General features: G+C 36.3%; 1 protein-coding gene across 1 annotated transcript; it reads right to left on the bottom strand.

Moving 5' to 3' along the window:
- Positions 1 to 6,899: 6,899 nt before the first annotated feature.
- Positions 6,900 to 13,660, bottom strand: LOC114181123 (uncharacterized). The gene is made up of 3 exons (XM_028067478.2): positions 13,502 to 13,660; positions 13,111 to 13,366; positions 6,900 to 7,217 (listed from the first exon to the last, which is right to left on the bottom strand). Exons 1-3 carry the CDS (start codon positions 13,545 to 13,547, stop codon positions 7,169 to 7,171), a joined length of 351 nt encoding a protein of 116 aa, XP_027923279.1. The 5' UTR covers positions 13,548 to 13,660; the 3' UTR covers positions 6,900 to 7,168.
- Positions 13,661 to 19,842: the final 6,182 nt, after the last annotated feature.

Below are 19,842 nucleotides of genomic sequence, written 5' to 3'. Positions count from 1 at the left end.
GAAAAGGGAGAGGGGAGAATTGTAATTAGTATATCAGGTTTCTGGAAGCAGGGTATTGGTGAAAATGGCGACTAGCTAGGGCTGATTATGACTAAACATATTTTAGGAGAGGGTTGAAGGGATAGTCAGGAGTGGCGATAATTGGTTATGTCATATTGCATGGGGAATTATGGGGAAGAATTCTAAGCCGATTGAGAAGGAAGGTTGGCTTAATGCAGTGGGATGTACCTTGGAGTGTAATTTAGGGTATTAAATTGTGGACTGTGTCCTTAGAGAGGGATGAATTTCCTTACTGTAACAAAGCTCATATATAGTAGAAACTTGTATAAAGGGGTGACCATGGTAAGGTTTAGGTGTTGCTACTTATGTTAGTGGTAGACTAACCATAATGTACATTCTATAGAATAGTTTATTTGGGACCCTGGAATGGAGCCACTTATCAGATTAGACTAACTGAGTTGTTAAAAGAAAAATCAGAGGGGGTTTCACTACTGATACAGCGCCTGGCGGCACGGGAAGGTGCGCCAGGCGGTGGGACAAGCGTCAGGGGTCCCTGTATGGGATGGCGCCTGGTGGCACGATGAGGTCCGCCAGGTGGGGACGAGGAAACAGTGGCCTAAGGGGTTGCTGGCGCCTGGCTGTGAGTGGAAACTGCCAGGTGGTCTGGAGCAATTTCACCTAGCGGCGCATGGGCAGAGCCAGGCGAAAATATTGCTGTTCTTTGCTTTCTGGGTGTGTTGTTTTGATTAACAATGATGCTTTGCTTGGATCGGGAGATGTTGCGCCATGAGCGAGTAGATTCATGGATGGTGGATGACATGTGATGATATGAGCGGGGAGGTTCATATCCAGTTACTCTCACGTGGGGATACGAGCGAGGTAGGTTCGTATGTTTCGTGCTCACGTTGAGAGATGCCATGTGCGGGGAGGTACGGGGCTAGTGGATCACATGTGTTGGACTACGGGCGGGCAGGTCCGTAGAGTAGGACTACGAGCGGGGAGGTTCGTAGAGGCATGACCACGAGCGGGCAGGTTCGTGTGAGCATCATGTTCTCGAGTCCAAGGCTAACCAATTGTATGATTCGAAGACTGCTAAGTCTTGGGGTTAGGGTCTTGGCCAAGAATTTTATATAATGAATAAGATGAGTATATGATTTATCTCGTGTTTTATATGCTTGTTATTTTATTTTTCTCAGCTCACCCTTTTTGTTTGTGTTTGGCGATGATCGTGTAATTCGTTACATGGGAGCAGATGTTGATACAGGTGGTGCTGAGGATGGTCAGATGGCGGAGTGAGGGCTAGCATGGGATTAGAGCTAGGGTTTTGCTCATATGTATTTTATGTTTTAAATACAAATTTTGGGAACTTGTAACATTTTATGAATTTAGTTATGAGTTTTGGCGCGCTATTTTAATAAATTGAAATTTTCCCGCGTTAGGATTTTTATAAAGATGACTATTAATATAATTATTTCTTTTATTATTTATTTTTAAGTAATATTCCCTAGGGATGTTACAGTTTCCCCGCACAAGAGTACATCCAATACGAACCTACTCGTTCGTATTAATCACGTGTTTTCAACTCCATTATGAACCTCCCAGCTCGAAATCTATGCAAGCATATCCCAGACTAAACATCATCACCACGAGGCATGCAAAACTCAACATAACACAAACTTTCACTACATTATCGCCTGACGCAACCTAAGCACCACCATGCGACATTGTAGCGCATAGTAGTCCTAACATACCGTCGGGTGCCACTAGCTCTGGGGGCCTCCCTATTTATATATATATATATATATATATATATATATATATATATATATATATATATATATATATATATATATATATATATATATAAATATATTGAAATGTATTCCCAATTTAAAACATGTCAATACTTGATTTTGACAAGATATTCCACATGCTCATAAAGACTTCCAAAAAAAAGACTATGGACTACATACAACTCGTGCCAAATCATATCTTACCTCAAACAACACATGCAAAATCCCATTCATTCCAATCTCTCCTATCCAATCATATTTAGCATCATCATACAAGTATATTTAATGCACTAGATCCTTCCCAATACCCTTTGCCAGATTTATATCATTACTACACAGAAGAGTCCAGGTAAACCCCACAGAAAACCCAACTCGCCACCAACACAGCCAAAATGCAATTTGCACCTATGCACTAGGCTGTCGCTTGTTGGCAAGTTAAGTACCTTTAGGCGATGCATCAAATCTTGGGCATAAGCTAGATTTTTCCTACACCTACGAGAACCCTATTTTCCCTTATTCTCGATCCAGTTATCCAAGTGCATAAAAATTGCATCAAAGCACGTTTACAACATGCATACATAACAAATTCAATCGTACAATTGCCAAATCACCATATTTAACACTACACATCATGCTTCAATCCATCCCCAAACCCTAACATGAACCCCTCACGTTTGTGCACATATTCACCCATCAAGTTATCATCAACAGTGGCAATTATCAACAATTATATATCATCATATATTCAAAGGTGCATGGAGAACTTTATAAAAACCCAAAATGTCATAAAATCAAGGAAATCGTAGGAAACGAACCAATTTAATTTGTGTTGCCTACGAGCCTTCAATGCCGCCAAGTGGTTTTGGGCAAAATTCCAGAAATTAAGCTTAAACAGCCAGGGTCGCCTGGCGGGCCTTCATAGCCACTAGGCGGTTTCAAGGCAAAAACCCAAAAACTTTGAAAAACAACGCGAGATGAAAGAAAAACCATGCATCCATACTTCCGTATATCACAAAACACATGATTCAATTAAAAAAAACCATGTAGGTACAACTTCCCCAACCTCACAAAACTGGCTTTTTTATTGAAATCATATGACTAATACATGATTTATCCTAAAAGTTTAAAATCCTAGAAGAACTTAAAACTTTTGAACCTTTTCACCCTTTACAATAGGATTTTCCTTAGAAATCACTTAACTCCGTGCAGTCTTGAAGTCATAGGTGCACTGGTGCTTCTTTGGGTAACGGTGCACCCTGTAGAAGGTGATCCCACACTTGCACACGAACTCGGTTAAACCCACTTTTGCATTGCAACACTTGCACCAATTTTGGGTTTGGAAGGCTCAACCGCGCACGATGACGATGACTCCATTGAAGTTTATTGTAGAAGGCGCGACACCTGACTTCTACCTCCCTGGCTTTCCTAAAATTCCATTTGCTTATAGCAATTCCTTAAAATCAACTAGGGTTTCTAGGTTCTCCTTAACTTAGCAATCTCTGGCTTCCCTGAAATTTCCTTTCCCTATAGCAATTTCGTGAAATTAGCTAGGGTTTCTAGCTTCTCCACAAATTAGCAAAAATAATACCACGTGAAAATAAGAACTATTTAGCACTAGGGAAGGTTCGAACTTACATCCACCTAATTATCAAGCATATGCACAACCAACAAGTCTTTTTATGTTTCATGCTATTTCATGCACATAAACCAATACAAGGACACATCAAATGTTTATTCATACTTGCAAAATAAAATAAAATGAATAACACACTAATGGCATACCCAAGTCCTCTCAACACCACCCAATACCCTCAACCATTTGAGCTACTATTGCTCCTTTTCATAATTGACCCATTTAATTCTTTTAAACGTATATCCAATCCCCAACTATTGATAATTAAATATTTATTTATATTTAATTTTCCGAGTTCATACACTAATAATCTACCATAACTAGACCATATATCTTTTTCCACTTAAAGAATATGTTCTTATAGGACAAGAAAGATCTAAGTGTATCAACTGAAGACGTCTTTCAGTAGAAATTTCATTTTTATTTTAAAAGAGCTTTTGATCTATTTGCATTTAACGCATAAGTCATAAAAGAGATTGTCTTTGAATGACGATTTTGGAAAGCCTCTTACAAGATTGTATTTGTTAATTTTGAGAGTAACCTCAAACTTGCATGACCACACTTCTTGTGCAATAGCCAATGATCTTCTTTGATGGTCATGAGACAAGACAGTTTTTGGGCTGATAACTCATTCATATCAATTTTATAAAGACTGCCTTATCTTTTAGTGGTAAAAAGATGTGTTCCGATACTATTGTCTATTATACATTTGTCTAAGTTGAATACAACATCATAACCATTGTCACATAAATGGTTAATAAGTTGTGATTTATACCATTTACTAAAAGATCATTACTAATATACATAAAAGATTCCAAACTTTCTCTGATCATGTGTCACACGCACCCACTATCTGAAGAGGTCTTCTTTGTTGGGTTGAATATATATGAGAGTGGAATTATGTTGGTCTTACTTACACAAATTTCTTTTGGTCCTTTCGGGTTAGTCATCTTATAGAGTAATGTTCCCTTAGAGTTACTTGAAGATGCAATATTAATTACATTATGAGCTTGAGTATTAGAGTTCAAATGCTTTTTCTTTTAATAACCTATTATAGATTTAACATAAGATTTTCTAGAATTATTAACTAACATATCTGGATATTTTTAATTTATTTCATTTTGAGTTAGAAGTTTTCTGAAGGTGGAATTTACAGTAGTTAAATTCTTTACTATCTTGTTGTTGTTTATCTCTGTAGTCTTCTTGTTAATATTTTATTTGATGAGAAGTAGTTCGCTTCCTAGATTACTATTTTTCATATTTTATTCTTCAAGCTTTTGAACTAATTCTGTATTTGCTTTGGTGAAAACATTGTTTTCATCTAGAAGTTTTATATTTTCCTTTGTTATTTCTTTAGATGATATATTCTTACTTTCTAATTCTTTACATTTTTCCTCAAAGCTTCGTTTTAAGAAATTTATAATTTCAATTGATCTATCCTTATTAGATACTACTTCATAATATGATTGTCTAATAAACGTAGGTCAGAGAAGTCTTCATCTTCATCATCAAAGTCGTCTGATGAGTTGCGACAAACACCTGTCATCAATCCTATGTGGGTTTCTTCAACTTCAGAGTCAGATGAATCTAGGTTTTCCCATGTTGCCATAGGATTTTTATTTGCCTTTCTCTTCTCTTCTTCTTTATTTGTTAGCTCTGGAAATTATAGTTTATAGTGTCCAAGCCTTTTGCATTCATAGCAAACAACTTTATCTTTATCCTTGCCTTTAAATCTTTTGCTCTTACTGTAACCTAATTTACTTAGGTTTCTTTTAATTTTCCTAGTCAAAAAAGACAAATCCTCATCATCCTTTGAGTCAAACTCGTTTAATCCTTCATCCATTACTTCAAGAGTTTCGGTTGAGTTGTTTTTTCTTGCTTCAAGGCTCATGATCTTGGTCTTATTTTCGTCTCTCTGTAGTACATGTACAATGAACATGCCCACCAATTATTTTAGCCACGTCTTCTTAATATCTTTTGATGCTATGAGAGCAATGTCTTGGGCTTTCCGTTTAGAGGATAGAGTGCACAAGACTTTACCTTTCATATCATAATTGCAATAAAAAGTCCAAAGAGATCTTAAACTATTTAACAAAGTTTGTAAATCTAGCAATCATAGATTGTATAAAATCATTTTCTTCCATAGTGAATATTTCATATTGATGACTTAATAGAGTGAGTTTGTTTTTGTTGCAAGTGGCATCAATTGTCTTGTGGCGAATGTCAAGTAGGTTCAGTCATAATCGAATCGTGATACTTGGACAATTACGCTCTTAAGTAGAAAAATTTGTGTCCTAACTAATAGCTATAGCTTTTTGCCTAGTGGTATGCGCTCAATCCAACAATTGTTGCAAGTGACATTGATTGTCTTGTGACGGAATACAAGTGAATCGAGTCACAATCGAATTGTGCTGCTTGAACTATTATGCTCTTAGGAAGAAAAAGTTATGTCCTGACTAATAACTATAGTTTTTGACCGAATGGTAAGCACTCAATCCAACAATTATTGCAAGTGACATCAATTGTCTCGTGACGAAAGTCAAGTAGATTAAGTCACAATCGAATTGTGACACTTGGATTGTTATACTTTTAAATAAAAAAAAAAATTACATCCAGACTAATAACTATAATTTCTAACATAATGATAAGCGTTTGATCTAGTATAGTTTTATAAATTTAAATTTATCATAATAAGGAAATCATTTAACTTCATAAAGATTAAATAAAACTTAACATCCCGAGATCAATCGGAGTTTACAGATTGAATATTAATGTCATTACATGATTTGATAATTTTCTTTTTCATGTAATCTCTTAATTGAATTTTTTTCAATGAATAAAAGTTAATTTACTTAAGGTATCTTGCACGAGTAATTTTTTAATATTTTTTTTACAAAATTATATATATATATATATATATATTTAATTAATTCCATATTTTTCAATTAATTATTCATAAAAATAATTACATTAAATAAATAATATAGTTATAAACTACATATATTTTTAAAGTTATATTATTTTAATATAATAAAAATGTTAATTGCGAAACAAGTTTATTTATGTCGGGAATCAAATGTATTCACACTGTTTAAAATAGAGACTTCACAGAGCCTTACCCATAGAGGTAAGTCTCTCAACTCAATTTTAGTAAAAGACATATAAGCACCTCAAAATAGCACTTGAAATGCTTGGCATATTAAAAAGGTTTGAAAAACGAAAGTAGGATGAAATTGCTTGGATGCATCCATATTAACAACTATACTGTTACCAACAAATTTTGTACCACCAAAATATTTTTTTATGCACTATACGATGTTGACCCAAAACAAGTTCTATGGTTAGTTATTATATGCGCATATGACGTTGATACAAAATACAAAATATACTAATCTATATGCGCATATGTGATCGTAAAGTGCTGTAGTCAAAGTGGCGTAAATGATATTGAAGAGTAACGAACACGAGTAATATATCACAATTTTAACCATTTCATTGTTTGTTATATAAGAGACGTTTCACAATTTCCAATATAGTGTTCGTAGAAATAAATTCACATAGACCACATCACAGAACCTATGCACAGACCAGGATTTTGGTAGAGGGAAAGACCAAAGTGTTACGAGAATGACCAAGTCTTTCTGCCTCGCACTCTTATTATCTAGAATTTGAGCCACATACATGTCTAGAGAGCTATAACCAAGTGCACCAAACTGAAGAAACAGCATTTGTAATGTGATTATCAGAAGCAACACTCCTCTAGCACACAACAGCAGCAAAGTGCTGCTAAGCTGCACATGCAAATGAAAGATTCTTACTCATGTTGCCACCACATAAACTAATAGAAGATGAGTTAGAGAACAGAAACTAAGAACATTTCATGCAACTCTATAGGAATTCATTAATGATGCGTCAGTAAAGCTAATTTGAAAGGATTCAGGGCATGAAACATTTCCCTCTCTATACTCTGAAATCTGAATAGAGAATTTATATCAGAAGAAACCTCAATTCAGAAATAATAAGTATAACTAAATTAATCAAATAATAATGCCTTAGGCTCACCAGTAAAAATGTAACAAGTTAGTTAGTAGTGATTAGCACATATAATTATGTATTATGCATGACTCAATAACTGTGTCTTTGATATTTGAGAAAAGTAAGATCTACCTACAAATTTTATTTTTCTTTCCAACTCACGGTTGATCCTTTCGGTCCAATACATACTAAGATGTGCACTCTCCAATCAATGTGAAGGATTTAAACAAACCAAAACAAATGTATCCATCAAATAATAGCTTGTGTTGTATAAGCCATAGTCAAACACAAACCACAAAAATCAAGCCTAAGCCTCCACCTCTCACTTGCATATAAATAATTAAATAAATAAAAATTTAATACTTCCCCATCTTCTAATCTTCGATGTATAATCACTGTTCCTATTCTCAACAGTCACACCCCCCTAATTCGACAAAACTTCTAAGGTTAAAACCCTTAAACTAATTAACAATAAAATGCCGACAAGTTAAAATACAACTTCCATTCTAACAGGAGAAGTATAACTGAGAACTGTTCAAATAAACTCTTTTGTAAACACTTGTATGAAAAGAAGAATAATTAAATTTCTCCAGAGTTAAAAATCATATCATAGTTTAGAATAACTAAGAGAGAACTTCTCCAAATTATGTTATGTATGAACTAATTTTATCTTAAAAAAACTTATTTCCCTTTTTGCTCGTTTTTTTTTCCTCTCCTACAGTCCTTACAAAAACTTATTCAAACATGTCTCTACAGAAAAATTACAGACCACGAGGATAGACTATCACACTCTAAACAAGTAGCCATTGAATAAAATAAAAAAAGCAAAAAGAAATTAGGTAAAATGTTTTCTAGATATTCAAATTTAGGTTAAAGTCTGTCTCTTTATGCTTAAAAATAATTTTGGTTCTCCAATTTTTAATAATTTTGGAATTTCTTCCCTCAGCCTAGTACCCCAAATTCCATAAAGAAGATGTAAAGAATAGGTGGATCAGAGTCATGATCTTTATAAGATATGTTGGAACTGTCTAACACTACAGGTCACGCACACACACAATATGCAGAGAAAAACAGGATAAAAATTTTCTTATTAACTGCAACAGCAATACACAAATTATATAAACTGTCAGGATGACAGTTATTACAATCACACACGAAATATTATAGTTATTGCAACTATAAAAGAAACAAACAACTCTTTGATTAATTTCAACACTCCCTCTTAATCAAAGAGTCCAAACACCTTACACCCAAGAACTCTCTCAATCTTTCAAACCTCGTCTGTTTGAAAGATTTTGTGAAAATATCAGCAACCTGTTCTTCAGTACCACAATGCACCAGTTCAATTCTACCTTTGCTGACTTGATCTCTCAAAAAATGAAATTTGGTCTCAATATGTTTACTTCTGCCATGGAAAACTGGATTCTTGGAAAGACATATTGCAGATTTGTTATCTACAAACAACTGCACAGGTCTTGCACACTTCACCTTAAGTTCATCCAGTAAATTTTCCAACCACAAGCACTGACTAGCAGCCTCTGCAGCTGCTATATATTCAGCCTCACAGGATGACAAAGCCACCACGTTTTGCTTCCTAGAGCACCAAGAGATTGGTGCATTTGCATATCTGAACAAATAACCATAGGTGCTCTTTCTCTCAACCTTATCTCCACACCAATCAGAGTCAGAAAAAGCTTCCAGATTAACTAAAGTGCTTTTATCCCCTTTAGGAAACAGTAGACCATATCCCATTGTACCCTTTAAATACCTTAGTATATGTTTAGCTACAGCCATATGTGGCACTCTCGGATTGTGCATGAATCTGCTAACAAGACCAACTCCATAATTGATATCCGGTCTACTGTTGCATAGGAATCGAAGAGATCCCACAATTTGCTTGAATAGAGTTACATCTACTGGTTTTGCACCTCGCTCCTCAGTCAGCTTCAAGCCTGCCATGACTGGTGTGCATGTAGGGTTACAATCCTCCATGCCAAACCTTTTTAGAATCTCACAAGTGTATCTCTTCTGGTGCAAAAATATCCCTTCACGACAGTGTACAAATTCAAGACCGAGAAAATAATTCAGAGTGCCTAGATCTGTCATTTCAAACTGTGATTTCATGTCTCTCTTGAAATTTTCAATGTCTGCCACCAAATTCCCAGTAACAACCAAATCATCTACATAGAGGCAAACCAGTAAAAGATTTTGTAGTTGCGTTACCTTCACATAGACTCCAAATTCCACTGTGCACTTGGTAAAACCTTCCTTGAATAGAAAAGAATCAATTAGTTTGTTCCAAGCTCTAGGGGCTTGCTTAAGACCGTATAATGCTTTCCTTAGCCTGTAAACTTGTGATTCATGACCCTTTATTTCAAATCCAGGTGGCTGCTTGATGTAGACTTCCTCCTCCAAAGGGCCATTAAGAAAGGCTGATTTCACGTCAAGTTGACATACTCTCCAGTTGTTAAGGCTAGCCATAGCAATCACCAAGCGTACAGTCTCCATTCTAGCTACTGGTGCGTACACATCAGTGTAGTCAATACCAGGCCTTTGAAGGAACCCCTTTGCAACAAGTCTAGCCTTGTGTTTGGCTATAGATCCATCTGGCATAAATTTAACTTTAAACACCCATTTAACATCAATAGGATGTTTGTTGAGAGGTAAGTTTGAAAGCTCCCAGGTTTTGTTTCTCTCGATAGCTTCAATTTCTTCAAGCATCGCACTCCTCCATTCTTTGATGTTAATAGCCTGCTTCCAATCCAATGGTTCAGCACCCGCCATAAAAGCAAAATGGGCCATTTCTCCATTATCTGCTATCTCAGAATCATTGTAGACTTCATAATCAGAAAGTCTGGATGAAGGAAATCGTGTTCGATGGGATCTTCTAGTGTCATCAGCTACAATATCACCACTAATAAAATCACCAGCAGTATTAGGTTCTAAAGTCACCACTTTGTCTTCCAGAACACAAGGAATGTGTAGGACTGCATCAGTTTCCCAACTCCAAGCTGCTGCCTCGTCCACAACTACGTCCCTGCTTATCACTACCTGTTGTTTCCTTGGGTCATATAACTTGTAGGCTCCTGTTGGGTGATAGCCAATCAAGATAAGAGACTCACTCTTGTCATCTAATTTCTTCCTCCTTTCATCCGGAATGTGCCTGTAACAGATTGACCCAAAGACCTTCAAGTGTTGGACAGATGGCTTGATTCCAGACCATGCTCCCTCTGGTGTCATAGTTTTCATTTTCTTCGTGGGACACCTGTTCAAGAGATAGGCAGCGGTGCTTACTGCCTCACCCCAGTAGCAGTGTGGGAGTTTTTTTGCTTTTAGCATGCATCTAGTCATGTCTAGTAGGGTCCTATTTCTTCTCTCTGCCAGACCATTATGTTGTGGTGTGTAGGGTGCAGTTATCTCATGTACTATTCCCTTTTCTGTACAAAAGTCACAAAAATCCTTGGAGTTGTATTCACCTCCACCGTCTGTCCTAAGGATCTTTAATTTCTTTTCTGCCTGTCTTTCAACCAGTGAACAAAATTTTACAAAAATTTGGAACACTTCACGTTTTTCTCTTATCACATATAACCAGATCTTCCTTGTGAATTCATCAACAAAGGTGACAAAATATCTGCTACCACTGAACGAAGGTGTATCCAAGGGCCCACATACATCAGAATAAACCACTTCAAGTGGTTGTCGTGATCGGTGTTGAGCAACAGTTTTAAAATTCTTCCTTGGTTGTTTACCTACTAAACATCCCTCACACGGTTTCGTGGGAGAACGTAATGATGGCATACCACACACCATCTGACTGTTGCTTAACTTGTTCAGACTTTTGAAATTAAGGTGGCCAAACCTATAATGCCACAACCAACTCTCCTCCTCAACATTAGTGGCAGCCAAACATTGAATTGCTGTAGCATTGAGGTGCACTTTAAACGTTCTATTTCGGGACAATGGTGCCTTGATCACCAGTCTCTGCTTAGAATCATAAATATCTATATGATTTTGCTGCATGTTCATCACATACCCCTTTTCCAGCAATTGTCCTAAACTAATAAGATTATTCTTCATGTTTGGGACATATAACACGTCACTCATATACGCTGTTTTCCCATCATTCCGAGTAATCACAACCTTGCCAATCCCTTCAGCAATTATAGTGCTGTTGTCTGCAAACCGAACACTATTTTTCACATGTGGATTAAGATCAATTAACCAGTCACGATTCCCAGTCATATGATTGGAGCATCCTGTATCAAGATACCAGGATGTGCAATCTTCATCATTGTCTGTGGTTGCCATTAGCAAGACTGGATCTGAATCAGACCCTTCTTCCTCTTGCACCAAATTTGCCTCTTCAGTCTTCTTCCCTTTCTTGTTATCATTATCTTGCCAACACTCAAAAGAGTAGTGACCCCATTTCTCACAATTGTAGCACTGGATTCTCCTCTTGTCTACAATCTTCTTGTTATCTCTTCCTCTTCCTCTATATTGAGTGCCTCCTCTCCTGTCACTGCTAATGTGAGAGGAACGGGAAGTAGAATCATGATTTCTGTCTCCACTTCTGCCTCCTCTCGATCTCCATCGACCTCTTCGAGTCCAACCACCACGACCTCTGGTATTTTGGCCAATTTTGGCCTGTAACGCCTGTTCGACTACTTTCTCATTATTCTTCCTGTCAACAACTCTGTGTTCGTGTGCTTCCAATGAGTTTTGTAATTCTTCAATCGACATTGCCTCTAGATCCTTGGATTCTTCGATGGCCACAATAATGTGATCAAACCTTGGGGTTAGAGTTCGGAGAACCTTCTCTATGAGTTGAATGTCCGTTACATTGTCATCGCAAACACGCATAGAATTCACAATGGTTTGGATCTTGTTGAAATATTCCGCAATTGAGTCTTGATCAGTCATAGAAAGGAGTTCAAACTGTCTTCGCAACGATTGCAAACGCACCTTCTTAGTTTTCCCTGCGTTGCCATATGCTTGTTTCAACACATCCCAAATCTGCTTTGCTGTGGTGGCCTTGGAGATTTTCTGGAAAATGTTCATGGAAACGCATTGATGTAAGAGAACTCTCGCTTTGCAGTCCAACTTCTTGTTCATTTTGTATGCGTATGTTTGATCGTCCGTTGCATTTTTAGGGAGTTCTTGAAAGCCCTCTTTTACAATCTCCTCAACTTCTTGAAAGCCAAAAATCGCTTCCATTTTCACACACCAATCTTCATATCCCTGCCCATCAAACACAGGCAAGTTCCCTGGTATGATACCTGCAGTGGTCATGGCTGCACACTCTAACAATTATGCGCCCTTCTCTTCTTTCACAACAAGGTTCGTAATAACCGTGCTCTGATACCACTATGTTGGAACTGTCTAACACTACAGGTCACGCACACACACAATATGCAGAGAAAAACAGGATAAAAATTTTCTTATTAACTGCAACAGCAATACACAAATTATATAAACTGTCAGGATGACAGTTATTACAATCACACACGAAATATTATAGTTATTGCAACTATAAAAGAAACAAACAACTCTTTGATTAATTTCAACAAGATAGACACTAAAACCAATTTACACAAAAAATTGAGTGACCTAAATCACGTTTTACCCTTAAAAAAATATGAAAAAACATACCATCCTCGGAGGAACGAAAAGCATTCAGGCTCCTCGTGATGGTGATGATGCGCCACATGCTGGTGCTGGTAGTGGTAGTGGGGCGGAGGAGGTGGCGGAGGACGCCCGTTATCGAAATACCCTTGGTACGAGTCATACGGCGGATGCGGCGGCGGAGGATAACCCCCGTATCCTGGCGGAGGTGGCGGAGGGTAGCCTTCTTGCGGCGGCGCCGATGGGTAACCCGGTTGCGGTGGAGGGTAAGGAGATCCGTATCCTGTCCAAAAAATTAATTTAATGAATTAATTAATTCGTGAATCTGATTATTAGATGAAAAATTGTAATAATCAAAATTAAAAATGGAATAAGAGAATCTGAAATGGGGTATAAGATTGTTGTGTGAAGTGTGTACCTGGTGGAGGGTAGGATTCGTGCGATATTCTCTGGAAATTGCTCATTGGACTTGTTTTGTTTTCTCACTGTGTTGTTATGTTGTGTGTGTCTGTGAGAAAGAGAAGACCTGAAATAGTTGCGAGAATGATAGATAAGAGAGTAAGAAAATAGAAAAAATAAATAAATAAAAGGGAGTGGGACCCATTGTATAGTTGTTCGTTGGTTGGGTCTGTAATCATTCGACACGTTCAGACAAGCAAGGCTTTCAGTGTGCTAACACTTTGTTTTATGAATAATATAAATCTGAACTCTTAAAAAAATAATTCTAAAACTTTACTCATTTCCTTTATATAAAGCTATCGTTTAATACTAATTGTCTAATAAATTCATGAAAAAAATTAAGATATTCTTTAACTAGTTTCATGGATTATTAACTGCGTGATTAAATTTTTTTGAATGGGATTTTCAACTAAGGTGGTGATAGGAAGGAAAAGAAATTGAAAAAGAATAAAAGAGTAATTAGCGGATTTTATTAAAAGAAATTAAAAAATATATTATATTTTCAAAATAAATTTGGGTTTCAAAAAATTACTTTTATAAAATGTATTAACTATTTAATCTTTAAAAACAAAAAAGTATCAAAATATTTATTTGGACTAAATAAGGATTGACTTTACTCATAGAGATTTAAATAAAAAAAAATTGGATTAGTTATGTTTTTTCTTTTTGAAGTATAATGTGATTTTAGTTTTTGTTTTTATTTTAAATTTGATCATTTCATATTTAAAAAATATATAGATTCATTCTTCCTCCTCCATAATGTTTATATTTTCTTTTTACATGACAAACAGGGAGTCAATCATGCTTCCATTTTGGATATGTGTCCTTTTGTAATTACACGTTTAAATTGAAAAGACAAATTAGATTTGTGTGTGTACTTACCCGGACCAATAGATAATGAATGCTAAGTGATGCGACCCAATAAGGTCCAATTAGTCTCATTCCTAGAAAGGCTACAAAATATTTTAAGATACATCTATTGGGACAAATATTCACATATTATAAAATCTCGATAGTATGATTGTGTTTTGATATTCCTTGATGCTAGATATTTACAGGATATTTGGTATATCAGGTAAGGTGTCACATTATTATTATGGTTATTATTAATTTAAGTTAAGTTATTTATCTCATGGATCCAAGGTCCAAAGGGTACTATAAATACACCTAGTATACTCCAAGGAATATTCACTCTAGAATACTCATACTCACTCTTATAAAAGATCCTTATTCTCTTACTGACTCAGATAGTCTTTTGCAGGTGGATCTTCTCCTGTGTCTCAACCCTTGGAAGTATCTCATCAAAGTCTATCAAAACCATATAGATTTTGTCCCTTGTCTGAAGGCTCGTCTCAAGATCCTGATAACAACATTTGGTGCCCACCGTGGGGCACGATAAAACTTTGCCCACTGCCACTGTTTTGGGTCTCTATCGCCTGGCGGCTCGTCACGTGTCACCAGGCGCCCTACCAGTGTTTTTGGCATTTTTGGGTAGGTTCTAATGAACCTCAAGCACTCATCACCCAGTTAATAGCACAATTACGATTATCCAATCATAATCATATGACCGGATCACAATTCAACACATTCATGGTTTCACAATTGAGGTCATACCTCTATTCAATTATGAAGCAATCCACTATATACTCATTATTTTACCAAATAAACATACCACATTTAACTTAAACGAACATCATAATTTGCACATAATGACAGTCTCTAAACATGCACCAAACAATATCATAGTCAAGGCAAAATCTTACTCTTACACGCTTTTAATCCCAAACATCACATAATTATTTAATTATCTTTCATATTTTACTTTACTAAATAAGCATGCCAATTTGCATTCATACAATCAACATGACTCAAATCAAATATAAAGCAAAAGCACTTTAAAAACTTAAGCACATGATTCTATGCACCAATGCAAATTAATATAGCACTTCACATCTCCTATGCAACAATTTAATTTATATTGATACACATGCATTCACCAATAAACCAATTCTCAACATATGACTAACCCAAAGGAACATTGAAATTCATAGAGACTTACAACATAACCCAATCATGCTTCCAACTCATGCCATATTAGTAGTTACTTGAAATTATCAAGAGATTATTCATGCATTTTAAAGACTTCTAAACCAACAATCATGAGTACCATATATCTCTAGCTACAAACCTCCAATTCAAATCTCCATCGTTTAAAGTAAAGAACAACATATGGATCACTTGTCAAACTTTCACCTAAATCAGACAATTAACGAACCGACAAATACAATTTTACGAAAACTGTGCAGACTAGAAAATTGGTGGCGCCCAACGCCCAGAAATTAGGGACCTGGCACCTAGTGGTATAAAACAAGCGTCTGGCGGTTCCTGCTGCGCAAAAATACGAAAAAAGAACGTTTTTCATGAAAATCACGCCAACACGTATCGCCTAGCGATAACTCTTCATCACTAGAGGGTTTTTAACAAAAACCCAGAAACTGGGTTGTTTTAACAGGAGCCGCCTAGCGGCTTTAAAGTCCCTCCAGGCAACTTCTAGAAAATTTCCAGAAACGCAATATAACCCAAAAAAAATGCACAACTAGTCATCTAGGCTTATCATACAATGAACAATTACGTAAATAAATATTAAAGATGAGGTACAACTCCCCTAACCTGAAATCCAGCATCAATTGCACTCCTAAATCTCCCTGTTGCACAAAATGATTCCCTTTGGCTCCTCCCGCTTAGCACTCACTTTACCTTCTAATTCTCTCTTAGTTCAACCTTCTCATAGTTCTACTTGTTGATTATATGAAAGGTGTCTATTTCCCCCCACCAAACTCAATCTTTACTCTAGTGGTTTCAGCTCACCAAGGTCCATAATTTCCACCCTTCTAACTTCTCCACAAACAGTTAGGGTTTCTCTTGGGGTTTTCCCTAGCTTAGAAAAAATAATAAACCTAAAAAGGAGTTATTTCACACTAACCAAGGTTCAAACTCACATCCATCCCATTACCAAGCAAATGCACAACCATCAAGCCAATTCGTGTTTCATGATAATTTTTACTTATCTAAGAATATAATATCATGCACCATGGTCAAACATATTATTTAAAATAATAAAACAGTTAAATAAGAATATTAATGACATACATAGGACTCAAACGCAGGTCCTCTCAACACTGTCAACACGCTTCACCACTTGAACTACCATTGCTCCTTGTCTTCTCTTTCCATATTAATTAACTTAGGGATTCCCGTTGTCGCATTTATTAAATAAATATTTATTTATTTATTTAATTTTTCTCGGGTCTTACAACTTGGGGTCATGGTCTCCATGCCCCACATGGCCATGAAGTTCCTGACGGAGGACTGGTCCACCATTATCACTGTGAAAGTGGACCCTAAGAAGGCCAAGGTGTGTTATGCCCTAAATTTAAAGAAGACACCTTACATGCCCCCCACAGGTCAAGAGGGTACTGTAAGTAATGAAATGGTTGGTTTATCCAAGAGGGGGGTTGAATTGGTTTTATAATTCTTTTTTGAAAGCTTAAGAACCCTTTTCTTTGAATCAGATTGACCACATAATCAAAAAACAAAAGTTGCAGGACAATACACTTTCAACTGATTAAAATGAAAAAAAAAGGTTAATTTGTTCATCACTATGAATCAACAGATTAAAATATGAAAACAATTGGTTAAAATTCTGGGAAATTATGCAAAATTGCGAAATGCACGAAATTCACTTAAACAACATGCTTTCTTAATCAAGATACGTTCCAATCATTATATCTAACTTGATTACACTACAGGCAACATAAAAACACCTACACAACTAACAAAGATTAATTTGCTTGGTTTTCTTGAGATTTAAGTGATGAGCAACATGAGAGAAAGAAGATCATACACTTGTTTTTATACTAGTTCACTCAATCACATAGCTACATCCAGTTTACCAAGACAACATGAGCCTAGTTTTGTACTATTGTCAAATTTTTTATAAAATCACACCAAGATTACACTTTTGAATAAAGAAAACACCAAGATTTTTGGATTCCACAAAAATCATATCCCCAACATTGTAAGAATCCCACTCATAGACCTGGAATCACACTAGGAACACTATAAAGGCAGAAGAAGAACAAAACCTGATGGAGGCTCTCCCTAGCCAACAAAACACATGTTCTTCAAGCTTCAACCAAGCCAAAAGGCCTTCAAGATCAACCAAGATCTTCAATCTTCAGTTGTAACTACGTGATTCAGAGAAAGAGTTTTCTAGAAGTGTGTGACTGTTTTTCGCGATCAAAAACTCAAAATCGTACCTCGTATCTTTGAAAACCGACTTATATATCTTGGTCATAAATGAATTCAACAGGTTGATTTGTTTGTACAATTTGATGATTTTAGTTGACTTAAGTGAAATTAGTCGATTGAAAAAGAATTCATCTGATTGAATACATTCATACTAACACTTTATGCAACAAGCCTTTTAACTTGTTAAAAATCCTTTTAACATATTAAAAAGGGAACACCAAGACTAAAAGAACATATAACCTATGTCATATAGTCTACAAATATAATACAACATATAAACTTCATGGTCTTCTGTTATTTCTAGATTCAACAAACCAAAAGTTTGATCATCAATGCATCTTCATCAACCTCATGTGATTTTATGTAATTGCTTGATCAAATTCTTGCACCAAGGTTACTTGTGTTAACATGCACTAGCACAACCCAGGTAACAATCATTGAGAAACCCCTCTCAATAAATCGAGGCACCTAGAGGGGAGTAGTGCCACTAGGTAGAACAATGCCTCCAGGTTTTGTAGGGGACCTTAGATAGTAACACCATACCTCAACCTTAGGGCCAATTTCCCAAAGGACAACCGACTTTCTTTCGACGAGCCTATGCAGGAATGTGGTGTGGTCCCTTTACCCAATCAAGTCACTAAAGTTGGTAGCAACATGGACGAGTCCACCCGCGATCAAATTACAAGGGTCCTAAAGCAAAAGACTGATCTCTTTGCTTGGTGCCCTATCGATATACCCAACATTGACCCCGACTTATATAATTTATTCAAGTATCAAATCAAATTCAAATTTTAGGCGTAGTCAAATTATGAAAGTTGATAAATAGAGGGCCTAACATAGATAAAAAAGGACACTTTGGAGAGTTAGAAACTTAATTTCTCTACACTTCAAGGTAGAAGGACATTCTGAAGGTCGGAGGCATTTGGCTCGCCAACGTGGTTACAGATAACAAAACCAATGGCAAGTTGTGCATGTGTGTCGATTACATCAATCTCAACAAAGCGTGCTCCAAGGATACCTACCTGCTCCTTAGCATAGATCGATTGGTAGATAGCACATCCAGGTATGAACTATAAGACCCGTGAAATTTAAATAAGTAAATAATTAATTATTTAATAAATACGGGTAGTGGAGCCTTATGGCATTTAACTCTAATTTTTATGACGTGGAAAAGTTCTAGCTCAAATGGTTGAGAGTATTTAATTGTGTGAGAGGTCTTGGGTTCAAGTCTTAGTTAAGCCATTTATGTGTTATTTAAGTTATTATTAATTTTAATAAATGTATGATTATGTGAGTGGTAATATAATCTTAGAATTTTAAGAATTATCAAGAAACATGCTTTGGTTGAATGGTTGTGCATCGGTTTGGGTATTGACATGGTTATGGGTTCGACTCTTGGTAGACACCAATTAAGCTTCTTTTGGTTAAATTTATTTTGGCAAGGATGAGAGGGGATGAGAACCCTAACAACCATGTAAAGGTAGTCTAAAGGGCTGGAAAACAATTAATGATGGACCTTGAATGGCAAGTACATCACTTTTACTGTCATTTTCATTTTAGCACATTAAACAACCATTTAGGCACCAATAAAATGCAAATTTTGAGTGTGGAGGAGGGTTTTTCTGTGCTGCCATTACTGGGCATTGGGAGAGGTACGAATTCAGAGAGTGTGTGGTGAGAATTGAGTGCATTTGGGAGCTGAATTGAAAGGAAGCGCTAGGCGGCCTGGTGATCAAAGAGGAAGAACTCTAGAACTCAAGTTTTAAGCAAGGATTTCCAGGTTAGGAGAGCTGGAGTCGTACCTTTAATTTTATATTGTTTGATTGCATGAAATATATGATTATTGGGTGTTAGTAATCTGTCTAAATTGTATGAAAATTCACGTTTCTGGGATTTTTCCAAAAGCTGCCTGGCGGGTGAAGAAATGCCGCCAGGCGACTCATTTGCATTGTGTTATTTCTGGGTTCCTGAAGAGGAACTGCCTGGCGG

The sequence above is a fragment of the Vigna unguiculata genome, chromosome 4, assembly GCF_037176805.1.
Source record: "Vigna unguiculata cultivar grain cowpea cultivar isolate G323 ecotype 2 chromosome 4, ASM3717680v1, whole genome shotgun sequence".
NCBI classification, from domain to species: domain Eukaryota; kingdom Viridiplantae; phylum Streptophyta; class Magnoliopsida; order Fabales; family Fabaceae; genus Vigna; species Vigna unguiculata.
This window is presented reverse-complemented; position numbering and strand designations above follow the sequence as displayed.